The 16,324-nt window shown below is 44.3% G+C and overlaps 1 protein-coding gene across 1 annotated transcript in view; it reads left to right on the top strand.

The window, feature by feature from the left end:
• Positions 1-1,123: 1,123 nt before the first annotated feature.
• The window catches only part of abca5 (ATP-binding cassette, sub-family A (ABC1), member 5), an 86,288-nt gene continuing 71,087 nt past the window's right edge, over positions 1,124-16,324 (top strand). Inside the window, exons 1-3 of the mRNA XM_070857679.1 lie at positions 1,124-2,049; positions 12,011-12,206; positions 15,350-15,523. Of these exons, the coding sequence (XP_070713780.1) occupies positions 1,945-2,049; positions 12,011-12,206; positions 15,350-15,523 (475 nt within the window). The 5' untranslated portion in view covers positions 1,124-1,944. The remainder of the gene's footprint in view (positions 2,050-12,010; positions 12,207-15,349; positions 15,524-16,324) is intronic.

The following is a 16,324-nucleotide window of genomic DNA, read 5'->3' as shown; positions in this document are numbered from 1 at the left end:
ATTATACTTCATCTGCCATGCATTTGCCCACTCACCTAACCTATCCAAGTCACTCTGCAGCCTCATAGCATCCTCCTCGCCGCTCACACTGCCACCCAACTTAGTGTCATCTGCAAATTTGAAGATATTACATTTAATCCCCTTGTCTAAATCATTAATGTACAATGTAAACAGCTAGGGCACCAGCACAGAACCTTGCGGTACTCCACCAGTCACTGCCTGCCATTCTGAAAAGTACCCATTTACTTCTACTCTTTGCTTCCTGTCTGCCAACCAGTTTTCAACCCACGTCAGCACATTATCCCCAATCCCATGTGCTTTAACTTTGCACATTAATCTCTTGTGTGGGACCTTGTCGAAAGCATTCTGAAAGTCCAAATGCACCACATCAACTCCCTTGTCCACTCTACTGGAAACATCCTCAAAAAATTCCAGAAGATTTGTCAAGCATGATTTCCCTTTCACAAATCCATGCTGACTTGGACCTATCATGTCACCTCTTTCCAAATGCACTGCTATGACATCCTTAATAATTGATTCCATCATTTTACCCACTACCGATGTCAGGCTGACCGGTCTATAATTCCCTGTTTTCTCTTTGCTTTTTTAAAAAGTGGGGTTACATTGGCTACCCTCCATTCGATAGGAACTGATCCAGAGTCTGTGGAATGTTGGAAAATGACTGTCAATGCATCTGCTATTTCCAAGGCCACTTCCTTAAGTACTCTGGGATGTAGACTAGCAGGCCCTGGGGATTTATCGGCCTTCAATCCCATCAATTTCCCCAACACAATTTCCCGACTAATAAGGATTTCCCTCAGTTCCTCCTTCTTACTAGACCCTCTGACCCCTTTTATATGAGGAGGATGTGTGAGAGAATAGCAAGTGATATTTAGTTCTCACGGTCCTCTGCAGCTGGACAATGCAAAAAACACGCCTCCTTGAGATAATTTCCATCTAAGGGCAGATTTGTCTTTTTTTTTAATGGTTTATTCTTCGTAGTGTTGTCGACGGGGCTGGGACGAGAGTGAAGGCAGGCGGGTTGAGGTACCGCTAGGGGACGCCCTTCATTGCAGGAGGCGGGCGGGGGCTGGAGGAGGCGGCTCCTCTTGTGCGAGGCGGCGCTGGCTTGGCGCGGTGTCGTTATGGCTGTCGGCAAGCGACAGGAGCAGGAGGAGTGAGTGAGATCTGCGGGGGGCGGGAGGAAATGAGGCAGAGCCAGAGACCGAGCACCTGTCAACCCTTGTGTGTGTGTGTGTGTGGTTTTTGGGGGAGTCTTCCTGTGGTGTTTTAAGCCCTTGCCAGCCCGAGGCGGTGGATTGATTGGCGCTTTCTCCAAGGCCGAGCCGGTGGGTTGCCTGGCGATGCCGAAGGTGGGCGCCTCACTGTTTTACCATTAAACACTCGGCGGTCCGAGTTACACTAAAGGCTTGTCCCCCTCAAATTTACCCCCATCCTCCGCCAGTCTGTCTGTGTGTGTGTGTATTTTTTTTGCTGATATTTCAGTAACGAAAGTCATTTCTGAATTTTCCCTTCCACGTATTATTGTACCCAAGCTTTTTTTTTTAAATTAATGTTACTGGATTTTAGGGCCTTATGTATATTAAATTGAAGAGCATTAGCTTCAGACTGTCAGTTTGCTCCACAATCTAAGTGGCCTTTGCTCTCCTTGGGTTTGCTGCTTTTTTTTTTAAGTGCAGGAAAGCGACCTTTAAAAAGAGCAATTTACAAATTGATGTGGATGTGAGGGAGGGTTTTGTGTTAAAACTGCTGATTTGGCTTTTTTTCCCCCGACAGAGTTGCTGTGCTCTCCACTTCGGTTTCTTCCCCCGCAAATTACAAATTTAGTGAAATGTGACCCTGTGATATTTACAATAGTGGAGTCAAGGAATAAAAGACCACACGGTTTAGGAAAGGTTTTTGTTTTTTGTATAATTTAAAATAATGGGTGGGTTGCAGAGAAAAGATGCGGCAATTTGGCAGCAAACCAAAGCGCTTATCTACAGAAATTTCCTGATCAAACGACGGAACAAGGATCAGACTTTACAGGTAAATGTCATGACTTTTTAAATCCACCTGTATTTGGATGTGTTACCCGTGTAGTTGACCGGTCGCCTCAGAGTAGTTTTCTGCCCGGCATCAGAATGTGTTGAAGTTGCGTGAAACTGACTGTAGATACAATGCTGGCCCTTGAAGGTGACTGTGAATTATGTGACACTATTTTCAACCAGAAGTCTTACTGCTTTGCAGACTTGACTTGCGGTTATAATGTTGACGGGTTACTGGCTGCAACCTGTACCTTGGCTGGTGCTCCAGTAATGTCTCAAAATATTGAATCAGATGCACCCCCGCTTTACCTCTTTTTCAAGTAATCATATTTTAGCATGGCAATTACTCGGATAAATTAGCAACTACCAGGATAAATTGTCACAAGCGCACCAGCCAAAAAAGATTTGGGGGCGAAAGACAATCAAGCACCAAATGAGTTATTATGCAGGTAAAGGAAAATTCTGAAGACAAGATGTAGTAATAAATGGAAAAAATCATCAAATTATTGAAGAAAACCATAGTTGGAGGTGATTGAGTTTCAGTAGGCAAGTGGATTGTTATCTGACAATTTTTGAGTATGTTATACTGTATTATCTTGTTTAACCCTGCCTGAGTGGTTGTCTCCAGCCTATGTTCCAGCCTACCCTCCCTGCTTGTGGATTACTGCTTGTGCCCCATTTCCAATTGCCTTTTGAAAGTTATTATTCAATCTAGTTCCACCACCCTTTCAGGCAGTGCATTCCAGATCATCATAACTCGCTGCATAGTTTTTTTCCTCCCTCATGTCACCTCTGATTCTTTTACTACTTACCTTTAAACCTGTATCCTCTGGTTATCGACCTTTCTGCTACTGGAAACCGTTTGTCCATCAAGCCCTTCATGACTTTGAGCACCTCTGCTCTGAGGAGAATAACTCCAATTTCTCCAGTCTCTGCATGTAACTGAAGTCTTTCATCCCTGGTACCATTCTAGTAAATCTCCCCTGAACCTCTCTAAGGCCTTGACATCCTTGAGTATAGTGCCTAGAATTGGACACACCACTCCAGTTAGGGCGTAACCAGTGTATTATAAAGGTTTAACATAGTCCTAATATTACATAATACTTAAGACCTTTGTTTGGATAACACAAAGATATTGTTGAATCTGTCTAAGTGCAGATATTACATCTGGTTTGTATATAGAACTTGTTCTTCAATTTAGCTGCTTGATTCTACTGTCAAGAGTTGGAACTCTCTGGTAGAATTTTTAACTCTTTCTAAAATAAAACAGCATCGTATAATGTAATTTTAATCAATCTAATTAACAACCTCCAGCATTTTCAGTGCGCAGACACAACATTTAGTTTAACCTAAAAAAAATTGCAGAATTTGAATATATAATGTTGACATAATGGCACTGTTAATTTATTCATCATCATAGGCAGACCAGTAAAGAGGTTTTTTATCGACTCTCATCTGATATTTTACACCAACTTTTACCTTTTTGGGACTGCTATTTTCTTCAAAACTATCTTTCAGTCTTCCCTTTTCCCACCATATCTGGTTGTGCCCCCTGTAACAATTATTAGTCGACCTGAATGAATTTATATTTATTCTAATCACACAATCTTGAGGCAATTCATTTTGAATCTGCTCGTGATGAAACTTGTAAAAGATTCCTATATTTGCGAACGGTCTGGTTCAATCTGAGATCGTGGCCGTGGAGGGGAAGGGAATCGATGATGATGTATGGTGTTTGTGATTTCCGAGCCATACAGTAGGGTTGGTATTACTACAGCCCTGTAGACCATGAGCTTGGTGGCAGTTTTGAGGGCCTGGTCTTCAAACACTCTTTTCCTCAGGCGGCCGAAGGCTGCACTGGCGCACTGGAAGCGGTGTTGGATCTCGTCGTCAATGCCTGCTCTTGTTGATAGGAGGCTCCCGAGATATGAGAAGTGGTCCACGTTGTCCAGGGCCGCGCCGTGGATCTTGCCCCTCAAAGCCTCCCTGATAAAGTGCAACATCCCCACTGTCACCTGGGAATCCCTGGCCAAAGACCGACCTAAGTGGAGGAAGTGCATCTGGGAGGGCGCTGAGCACCTCGAGTCTCGTCGCCGAGAGCACGCAGAAATCAAACGCAGGCAGCGGAAAGAGCGTGCGGCAAACTAGTCCCACCCACCCCACCCCTTCCCTCAACGACTATGTGTCCCACCTGTGACGGAGACTGTGGTTCTCGTATTGGACTGTACAGCCACCTAAGAACTCATGTTAAGAGTGGAAGTGAGTCTTCCTCGATTCTGAGGGACTGCCTATGATGATGATGGTGTTTGTGGTGGGCACCAAAGATGATGGCTTCTGTCTTTCTGGCATTTAACTGGTGGAGATTGTGGCTCATCCAAGCAGTGTGACAACATAGAGGCAGAGGAGGGGATGAGAGTGGTGATAGAGAGGTAGAACTGGGTGACCTCAGCATATATGTGGGTCCTGACCCCATGCCTTCGAATGAAGACACGTCCGTAGTGTAGACTAGAGCGATGTGTAGGATAGGGTGGCAGGTTTCATTCTCTGAAGAATATTAATAAAACAATTACATCTTTATTGCAATGTTGACAGCTTTCACCTTCATTTTTTCTGGTGCTAGCCCATTAATTGAATTTCACAGCTATTGGTTCTGTGGTTCAATTTGAACTCCTGATCACTGGGTTAAGTGTCCAGTACCACCATCACTACACTACCAGATCCATTTGCGTAATGTGGGTATCCTATTTGACCCCAAACAGCTTTGAACCCCATGTCCTCTCCGTTACAAACGCCACCTACCTCCACCTCCGTGACATTGCCTGCCTCTGACCCTGCCTCAACCTCTGCTACTGAATCCCTCATCCCAGCCGTTATCACCTCCAGTGTGCTCCTGGCCAGCCTCTATCAACTTCAGCTGCACAACCCTCACCACATTTAAAAAGTACTTGGATGTGCACTTGAAGTGCCGTAACCTACAGGACTACGGACCAAGAGCTGGAAAATGGGATTAGGCTGGATAGCTCTATCAGCTGGCGCGGACACGATGGGCCAAAATGGCCTCCTTCCGCGCTGTAAATTTCTATGATTCCCTTTCAGTCATCTACACACTGCACCTTTGAATTCTCTCCTTAAACCCTTCCTCCATGACCCTCCTTTAAAAGCCACTCTTTGACCAAGCTGTTAGCCCATCTAATATTTCCTCCTTTGGCTGGACGTCCATTTTTGTCTCACTGTGCTTTTGTCTAGCAGCTTGAGATGTCTTTCGACATTAAAAGCACTATATATAAATGCAAGCCATTGTTAAGTGGTTGACTCTTAATGCCTTCTGAAGTGAACTGGCAAGCTACAGCTTTTTTTTTTAAATGAAAGCATTTAAAAGTTACATTTTTTGGCTAGCTGTCTCTCTTTAGGCATTAGCTTTATCGGAGCTAAAATTAAAATAAGTTGATGTTTACAAGTTTAACAGTTTAGATCTGGAAAGCGAAACTAGGAATGGGCAGCAAATTTGTTCTTGTTATGTCAACCACATTCTGAATGCAAATAAAACAAATTGGCTGCCACACTTGCTTACATTACAAAAAAAGTATATTGGTTGTAACCCACTTTGGGACACGTTAAGGGTATGATCAAGTATTATTTAAATGCAACAACAGCAACAACTTGATATATAAGAAACTGGATCCTTTACATTTCCTCCTACAACAGCAACTTGCATTTATATAGCGCCTTTCATGTAGAAAAATGTCCTAAGGCGCTTTTCGGGAGCGTTATCCAACAAGATTTGTCAACAAATTCTTGCATAGCTACTTCCTAGTATTTTTGCAGGAAAATTAAGGAGAGAAGAAATGGTTTTCTATTTAGGTCTCCTCGGCGAACATATGGAGTAATGCTCTCTCGTCCTGTGAACTCCCCATTATACTTAAACATGCAACTTTATTCTTTCCAGACCCAAACTGTTATACTTGTAAATCCCAATTTGTTTTAATTTTAGCTCGGTTAAAACTAATGCCCAGAAAAAGAAAACTGGCCAAAAAATGTAACTTTTTAAAATGCTTTAAACCTTTTTAAAAGCTGTTTGTGCTAAAATGCATGTATCCTTTGTGAGAGTCCTATCTGTCCCAAACGTGTCCTCTTCAGATCAGTGTTCTAAACTTGTGAATGGTGCAGGATGATGATCTGTGCCATTTTCATTGCAGCTCAGTGGTTAATTGACAGATGTGGACCTCTGTCGGCACTGGGATTTAAAAAAAATTATGTTTCATTTTTTTATCTGCATTATTGAGAGTAAAATATGTTTAAGTACCAGGGCAGTTCACACAACATAAAAGGGAATATTACTGCATATGCTTCATATTAAGAAATATGCAGAAGCAGGCAGGATTTGACTGATACTGACAGATGCCCAGCATTTTCTTCAACAGTAGGTAGGCACACTTTGTAAATAATATAGTAGCTTCCTGTAGAAACCTTTTGAACATTAGTAAAAAGATCTTTTTCATTCTCTGTTGGTTGCATTGTCTGGGATCCACTGTCAGTGTGTGTTGGTGAGGGTGGGGTTGCTCACTTGGGTTCCAATTAATCCTGCTACATCACATTTGAAAATGGACTATCATTTTTGAAACTGTTATTGTTATATATGTGGATCTGTATTTACTCCGTACAGGCACCAGAGGGCTCGTTCCCCGGAGTCCCAAGGGATCCCATAATCCCTTGGGAACACAGGTATTTAGGAGTGCTTCACAGGTTGGAGAGGCACTCTGGAGACCTGTAATAAAAGACTACGGTCACACTTTACTTTGAGCTCACAGTGTTCAATCTGACTCTTTCTCCATACACAACAACTGGCAACGAGATACAGATAGAGAACAGTGGGCACCCTGGAGAAATTTTTGGAGGGAGATGATTGGGAAACTTTTGTGGAGTGACTCACCCAATACTTCGTGGCCAATGAGCTAGATGGGGAAGAGAGCGTTGCCAAACGTAGAGCGATCCTCCTCACCGCCTGCGGAGCGCCAACATATGGCCTCGAAGAATCTGCTCACTCCAGCAAAATCCACGGAGAAATCGTACGACGATTTGTGCACACTGGTCCGAGAGCATTTGAACCCGAAGGAAAGCGTTCTGATGGCGAGGTACCGGTTCTACACCTACAAAAGTTCTGAAGGCCAGGAAGTGGCGAGTTATGTCGCCGAGCTGAGACGCCTTGCAATACATTGCGAATTTGAAGGACATTTGGAGCACGTGCTCAGAGACTTTTTCGTACTTGGCATTGGCCACGAAACCATACTTCGCAAACTTTTGACTGTAGAGACCCCAACCTCGAGTACGACCATAGCGATAGCCCAGGCATTCATTGCCGCCAGTGACAATACTAAGCAAATCTCTCAGCACACAAATGCCGCTACAAGTACTGTGAACAAAGTGATGTTGTTTTCGAATCGGAACGTACAGGGCAGGTCACACATACCTGCAGCTACACGTCCGCAGATGTCTGAGTCCACCATCAAGGGTGATGAATGCAAGGCCACTAACACCTTGTTGACGCTGCGGGAACGATCATCGTTTCCATTCATGCCGATTCAAAGGATACGTTTGCAAGGGCTGTGGAACAATGGGATACCTCCAACGAGTGTGCAGGCGAGCTGCTAAGCCTGTTAAACCTGCAAACCACCACGTTGCAGAGGAGGACAGATTCATGGAGGATCACTACGAACCAGAGCCTCAGATAGAGGAGGCAGAGGTACATAGGGTGCACACATTCACCACGAATTGTCCCCCAATAATGCTGAATGTTGAACTAAATGGACTCCCGGTGTCAATGGAACTGGACACGGGCACGAGCCAGTCCATCATGGGCAAAAAGACTCGAAAGGTTGTGGTGCAACAAAGCCTCAAGGCCAGTCTTGACCCCAGTTCACATGAGACTAAGAACTTACATTAAAGAACTGATTCCTGTAATCGGCAGTGCTACTGTAAAGGTCTCCTACGATGGAGCGGTGCACAAGCTACCACTCTGGGTGGTACCAGGCGATGGTCGTGGTACCAGGCGATGGTCCCATGCTGCTCGGCAGGAGCTGGCAGGGAAAGATACTCAGGAACTGGGACGACGTCTGAGCGCTATCGCCCGCTGATGACACTTCGTGTGCCCAGGTCTTAAACAAATTTCCTTCGCTGTTCGAACCAGGCGTCGGGAAATTCCAAGGAGCGAAAGTGCAGATACACCTAATTCCAGGGGCGCGACCCATCCATCACAAGGCAAGAGCAGTACTGTACATGATGAGAGAAAGGGTAGAGATCGAGCTAGACCGGCTGCAACGAAAGGGCATCATTTTACTGATCGAGTTCAGCGAGTGGGCCAGTCATATTATCCCAGTCCTCAAGGGAGACGGCACCGTCAGAATCTGGCAATTCCAAAGTAACTATCAGACGTTTCTCCCTGGTGGACCAATACTCACTACCAAAAGCCGACGACCTCTCTGCAACGCTGGCGGGAGGAAAGACGTTCACAAAGCTGGATCTGACTTCAGCCTACATGATGCAGGAACTGGAGGAATCATCGAAGACCCTCACCTGCATCAGCACGCACAAAGGTCTTTTTGTTTATAACAGATGCCCGTTTGGAATCCGATCAGCAATATTCCAGAGAAACATGGAAAGTTTACTGAAGTCGGTCCCGCACACCGTGGTCTTCCAGTACGACATCTTGGTTACGGGTCGGAACGCAGTCGAGCACCTGCAGAACCTGGAGGGGGTTCTTAGTCGACTCAACCGCGTGGGCCTCAGGTTAAAACGCTCGAAGTGCGTTTTCCTGGCGCCTGAAGTGGAGTTCCTGGGAAGGAGGATTGCGGCGGACGGCATCAGGCCCACCAACGCGAAGACGGAGGCAATCGAGAACGCACCGAGGCCACAGAATGTGACGGAGCTGCGATCGTTTCTGGGACTCTTGAACTACTTTGGTAACTTCTTACCGGGTCTCGGCACCCTGCTAGAACCACTACATGTCTTGCTATGAAAAGGGAGCGAATGGGTTTGGGGCAAAAGCCAAGAAAATGCCTTTGTAAAAGCGAGAAAATTGTTATGCTCAAACACATTGCTTGTGTTGTATGATTCATGTAAGCGTTTGGTACCAGCATGTGATGCGTTGTTATATGGTGTCGGGTGTGTGTTGCAACAAGCTAATGATTTCGGGGAACTGCAACCGGTTGCTTATGCGTCCAGAAGTCTGTCTAAGGTCGAGAGAGCCTACAGCATGATTGAAAAAGAAGCGTTAGCGTGTGTCTATTGGGTAAAGAAAATGCATCAATACCTGTTTGGGCTAAAATTCAAATTGGAAACTGACCATAAGCCACACATTCCTGTTTTCCGAGAGTAAAGGGATAAATACCAACGCGTCGGCCCGCATCCAGAGATGGACGCTCACGTTGTCCGCATACAACTACGCCATCCGCCACCGGCCAGGCATAGAAAACTGCGCCGATGCTCTCAGTAGGCTGGGGGAGGAAATGGAGCAGCCCGCAGATCTAGCCAAGGTTATGGAAGTATTTAAGAGTGAGCAATCACCTGTTACTGCCCAGCAGATCAAAACCTGGATAAGCCAGGACCCCTTATTATCTCAAGTCAAAAGCTATGTGCTTCACGGGAGCTGGTCCAGTGTCCTAGTGGAAATGCAGGAAGAGATAAAGCCGTTCCAGCGGCGCAAAGATGAAATGTGTATTCAGGCAGACTGCCTTCTCTGGGGCAATCGAGTAGTACTCCCCAAGAAGGGCAGAGACAACTTCATCAATGACCTCCACAGTACCCACCCAGGCATCGTAATGATGAAAGCGATAGCCAGATCCCACATGTGGTAGCCCGGTATCGATGCGGACTTGGAGTCCTGCGTTCACAGATGTAATACCTGCTCGCAGTTAAGCAATATACCCAGGGAGGCGCCGCCAAGTTTATGGTCTTGGTCCCCCAAACCATGATCTAGGGTACACGTCGACAATGCAGGCCCGTTCTTGGGTAAAATGTTCCTTATGGTTGTAGACACGTACTCCAAGTGGATTGAATGTGAGATAATGTCGGCTAGCATATCTGCTGCCACCACTGAAAGCCTGCAGGCCATGTTTGCCACACACGGCTTATCCGATGGCCCGTTGTCGCTCACCAGGACATGTTTTACCAGTGCTGAGTTCAAAGAATTCATGACCCGTCACGGGATCAAACATGTCACATCTGCCCTGTTTAAACCAGCGTCCAATGGTCAGGCAGAGAGAGCAAGGCTTGAAGAGGGCAACTGAAGGCTCACTGCAGACTCGCCTATCCCGAGTCCTGTTTAACTACCGCACGAGACCACACTCGCTCACTGGGATCCCACCTGCTGAACTGCTCATGAAAAGAGCACTTAAGACAAGGCTCTCGTTAGTTCACCCTGATCTACATGAACAGGTAGAGAGCAGGCGGCTTCAGCAAAGTGCATACCATGATAGCGCAAATGTGTCACGCGAGATTGAAGTCAATGATCCTGTATTTGTATTAAATTATGGACCAGGTCCCAAGTGGCTTCCCGGCACTGTCGTGGCCAAAGAGGGGGAGCAGGGTGTTTCGGGTCAAACTTTCAAATGGACTAATTCACCGGAAACACTTGGACCAAATCAAACTCCGATTCATGGACTATGCTGAGCAACCCACCTTGGACCCTACCTTTTTTGATCCCCCAACACACACCCAGTGGCAACCGACACCATGGTTGACCACGAAGCAGAACCCATCATCCATAGCAGCCCTGCAGGGCCCAACACACCAGGCAGCCCAGCAAGGCCAGCTGTACAGCAACCCAGCGAGGGGCCCAATAAATGATTCAACAACATCAGCTTTCACACCGAGACGATCAAGAAGGGCTCCAGATTGACTCACATTGTAAATAGTTACAGTATTGGCTTTGGAGGGGAATGTTGTTATTATATATGTGGACTTGTATTTACTCTGTACAGCTACCAGAGGGCTCATTCCCTGGAGTCCCAAGGGATCCCATAATCCCTTGGGAGCACAGGTATTTAAGAAGGCTTCACAGGTTGGAGAGGCACTCTGGAGACCTGCAATAAAAGACTGTCACACTACTTTGCGCTCACTGTTCAGTCTGACTCTTTCTCCATACACAACAGTTATAACATACGTTTTCTGTCATTCTGCATCATATTTAGGAAGCTGTAAAGTACATTTGCAGTTGAAGGTTTTATTTTCCTTAGAATGATAAACTTTGGATCAGTCCAAAGCAGCAAAAAAGTTAGAACCTCTAAAATGGAGCCTTCAGCCATACCCCTGCTCATTCCCACCGGAATGCTGACGGCCACCATTTTAACTGCTTTTTGCAGTTCGGTGGTTGAGGAGCCTGCCGTAAGCAGATCGGAGCCTCATAAATTTATGCAAATGGAGTTCCAAGTTGAATTTTAATCAAGGCCTGAGTGGGGAAGGCACCACGACTTTCCTGCCACGTGAAGGCAGCTGACAGAAGGACATAAAGGCCCTAAAAGGTAAGCAGAAATCTTTCCTTTGTGGGGCTGAGGAAAGCAGGAGTGGACACCACAAAGAAAGTCACGGCTTCTCCTGGCCCGGATTATTCGCCCCTTCCCTCTAGCGAGATCCTCCCGAAATCCCCTCCACTCAACTTATCTTCTCTCCAGCAAGTCTTCCTTTGGTGCCAGCTAGTGGCCTCTAGGCAACCCGAATGTGTGCTCCCTTTCGGGCAAGCAGCTGACCAATGAAAAAGGTTTAGGAGTTAAAATACTCCAGGCCTCAAACCTGGGCCTGCGGGTGCATTTTTGCACTTGCCTTACCCATCCAAAAGTTGCTGGGAGTTAAAATTGTGTCATCCTCTACTAGTTTGTTGTTGCATGAACATAGACTGTTTGGAATATGCGTAATTCTCTTTAAAGTTTGTAAATGTTGAAGTGGTAATTTTTTAACGTTTTCTCTTGCAGGAGTTACTGTTGCCACTCTTTTTAGTTTTTGCCCTGGTTTGTTTAAGTGTTGTTGTCCCTCCACAATTGTATTCTAAGACGCTCACCAGTGAGCCACAGGAGTTGGAGTATTTTGTACCGCAGAACTACAGACTCGGATATACACCAGTGAACAATCACACCAAGGAAATCATGGAGGAAGTCGGGTCACTGTTAGGTGAGTATTAAATATAACCAAATAAGAGGCACATTGTGCTAAATATACTAAACACATGGAGGCCAAATTGTCAGGAGATCACTTGGCTCCGGTTGGGGTGGAGTGTAGAATGTTTGATTATAAGGAGTGTCGCAGTTGTGTGGGGCGGACTGGGTGCTCTTTACCTTTCCGCCATTATTCATTGTTCATCGGTTTATATGTAACCTTCAGGGCTGCTGGCCGAAGGCTCTTTGACGGCCGGCGCGGACACGATGGGCCGAAATGGCCTCCTTCTGCACTGTAAATTTCTATGTTTCTATATTCGCCTTGTGACCAACTAAGCTGTGGCTTAACAGTATATACTGTAGAATGAGAACCTTCAGTTAGTTACAAACAGGTTTAAGGAGAGCTAGTTTTATCTATGGTCTTTTGGTAGGTGTGTTTTCTTGAAGTCTACTGTCCAGTCGCAGTAGTATTTGTAGGTCCGACTTGGGAAGAGGCCCATGATACGGCTGTTTATGGATTGATCTGCAGAGGCTCTTTATTCTCCTTTAAAGCTAAATTTCATCATGCTCATTGAAATAAGGGCCAGGATGTTACGATGGATAATGTGCATCTTAAACGTCAGTCATTCACAGCTGTGCTGTGGACCGCCCCCGCCCCCGCCCCCATAGCCAGCAATCAGTGAAATCATTGAAATCAGTGGAACTGACAAAAACTTGGAGCTAGAAATTTGGTTGGAGGGTTCTTAGGCAATAATGTCGGGCGGTCGCTAAATTTAGTGGTGGAAAGTGGTTCGCAACGGGAGCCACAAAATTCAGTTCTTGCGCCTTGACAGTGGAGTGGAGTGCGAAGGAAGGCGTTCCACACTTCTGTTAGGGTGTTGGGTCGGGTGAGCAACTGAATATCCGTTGCTAAAGAACCAGCTTCGTAGCAAAAAAAAGAATCGGAACAAAAAACATTCCCTATACATTAACTCGCCCCAAATAAAGTTAAAGTGCAAAAAAAAATCCATCACATTTCCCTCGTGCAATCGTTCCTTCCCTTAATGCTCTGGGACAGCTCTGCAAGCCAGCTTTCTCTGGCGGTGTCGCTACGGGTGCAGCGCAAACCAAATTTTGCATCCGTGTCGATACCGGGGATGTTGCACACCGGCGCTACGCTCCCGGGCGATACTCCTCAGCACCACCGATACCGACGCACTGAATTTGCTGAGCGCCATTAATGCTGGCACTCGTGGCTGCAAACCCTTGGTCGCTATCCAACCGAATTTCTCCCCCATGAGCTTTTCCACACCAATATCGTTATTAAATACCACATTCGCTGTTGAGCCCTGTTGGAATAGGTGTAACTGTGGTTTTTAACTGCATATTGACTGCTAAACAACTGTTCTGTCCCTGAAAAACTAATTTTATATTTGTGGAATGTCAAATTTCTCCATTATGATAAAAATTACAATTTAAAAAAAATTGTGTGTGATATTTCAGCTTCTACCTTAACCCCATGTGTACGTCCCAATCTTTTTCACACGAACATTTTTTTAAAATGCAGATAATCAGTGCTTTTCATTTCCTGATTTGCTGTCTTGTGCGAAATTCTTAGCTGCTGAGACAGCTGGATGACATCACTGCTGCTCGCTGGAGTTCCTCTATTGACAACATTACAATCAATTACACATCGAGAAACCTAAAGTTTTCTCCAGAGATCACAAGATCTCTGTGGGAAGCTTTCTTCAAGTTCAGTGGCAATCCCCGTCTTTGCCGCTGACTGCAAATTACGGGCCAAGGATTACTTACAATATATTGGAAATTTTTTGTCCTCCCAATTAGTGAACACGGCTCTGTTGGATACTTGTGAAAATAAAATCCTTCTCATCAAACATTTAATCGACATTTTTGACTTTTAAATAAAAGTAAGTTTTATTTCTGAGGTGGGATGCCATTTCTGAATCTCTTAATGGAATTCAGGCAGATAAGTGCAAAAAAGAGCTCGAAGATAAACAGGGAGCTCTTAGACTGCTGGCAACTCCAGGGAATTCTGTGCTCCGTAGGCTGAGAGTTAATTTTAAATACTGCAGTTCATGCTGTGATACTGAAAGATGCCCTAATATTACAATAATATTGCTCTGAGGTTGTTATTTATTATTAGAATATTAAATATATAAATATTAAAAATTCCTGATGTTTTTAAACTACTTTTTAACCCTGTATTCCCTTTTTCTTTTTTACTGTTTTAACTTTTACATTCTCCCTTAATATTCTATACTTCAACTTTTATTTTGATTTTTAATACTTGAAGATGGTTTCAGTATCTCACTACATTCTGGAGCTTGGATCCACGCTTTCAAATAAAAAAACAAGTTGCTGATTATCTTAAAGATGGCTCCAAAGGCTACTTCTCAGCCAATTGATTACTGGAAGATTGAAGTTCAGCCTGTTTATTATTGGAGCAACTGAGTATACCTTTTTATGCTGGCCGCTGTCGAGTGCTATAACTGCAAAATGAGTTATTTTGTCTGTGGTGCTGATAACTACATTGCCAAAACAAGTTGCATCACCAGTGTTACTGTAATGGTTAAGAAATAGGAGAATTGGCTTTCCAGTGCATCCAATTTATAATTATGCAACAAAGTAGGGATGTTTGTTTAAAAATAATCCTTTCCTAATGGGTAAAGGGGTTCACTTGGTGTCTATTTTAACATTTGTTAAAGTGGGCATGTCCAGCTTGTGTTTAAACTATACTATTGTCAAGTTGGTGTATTGCAAATTGCAGGGAAGCCTATATGTTGCTGCCTTGGCTTAAGATGCTGTGGGCAGTGATGTAGTAGCTTTGCATTTAAAAGAAAAAATCTTTCAATGGTCAAGCAGATTTAATCCAAGTAGCTTGTTATATCTGTGCCTTGTTCTTTGCTCTCCATTATAGTCACAATTAACATGAACAGATCGAATGTTTGAAATTCTTTTCAAGCAGTGATATGAATAGTTGGCATGGCCGTTGATTCTTTGTCATAACTATCTTGGAAGGAATGCAGCAATTTTGCCATTAGAGGATACTTTCGTAATTTCAGAGCCATATTGAAAATTCTTCCATAATTGAATGTTTACTGTTTCATTATCAAGAAATGATATTCGAGAGAGATTTTTAAAAAAATCTTCTCATTACAGAAATATTACCTCATGGATTCCGAGATGAACAAGCAATGGAACAGGCTTGCTGTTCATATGCTTCTCGACCGTTGGTGGGAGTTTTTTTCATCAATTCTTTGTCATATCAACTTCGTTATCCCTACAATAAAATTCCACGTACCACTGAAAGGATTGACTACATTGATGAGAAAGGTGACATGATTTAAACTTTTTAAAACCAGGATCCCAGAATACTCGGTTAGGATGTTTCACATTAATTTAAACATATTTATGGGTCCAATTTTCTAGTAGTGGTGGGTATTCCTAAATATTTCTGTCTCTCCATCTCGCTTCCTTTAAGACCCTCCTCAACTGTCTGTGCTCCTCAACTTCTTCCCTCTTGAACATCCCTCATTACAACTGCTCAACCATCGGTGGCCGTGCCTTCAGCTGTTTGGGCCCTAAGCTCTGGAACTCCCTCCCTAAACCTCTCTGCCTCTCTACCTCTCTTTCCTCCTTTAAGACGCTCCTTAAAATCTACCTCTTTAACCAAGCTTTTGGTCATCTGCCTTAATTTCTCTTTTGTGGCTTGTTGTCACATTTATCTGTTTTGTCTTGTAACACTGCTGTGAAGTGCCTTGGGATGTTTTACTACGTTAAAGGTGCTATATAAATAAAGTTGTTATTACCTCTTTGACTAAGCTTTTCGTCACACCTCCTAATATATCCTTCTTTTGCTCAGTCAATTTTTGTCTGATTACACTTCTGTGAAGCCCTTGGACATTTTACTACGGTAAAGGTGCTATATAAATGCTTGTTGTTGTTGGAAATGTGAAGGATCCATTTTCTTCTGTTCAATTGCACCTTGGCAAAGAACCTTGTACTGTTGCTAGCATTGTCCAGGGAAGGGGCTGAAGTGAGCCACCTTTAGCTACAAAAGGATACATTTGGAAAGCTGATACTGGCGAGGTGAAATAAAATCAAGAGGAGAAAATTACCATGGTGATCATTTGA

Source organism: Pristiophorus japonicus, chromosome 16, assembly GCF_044704955.1.
Source record: "Pristiophorus japonicus isolate sPriJap1 chromosome 16, sPriJap1.hap1, whole genome shotgun sequence".
In the NCBI taxonomy this organism is placed as follows: Eukaryota; Metazoa; Chordata; class Chondrichthyes; family Pristiophoridae; genus Pristiophorus; species Pristiophorus japonicus.
This window is presented reverse-complemented; position numbering and strand designations above follow the sequence as displayed.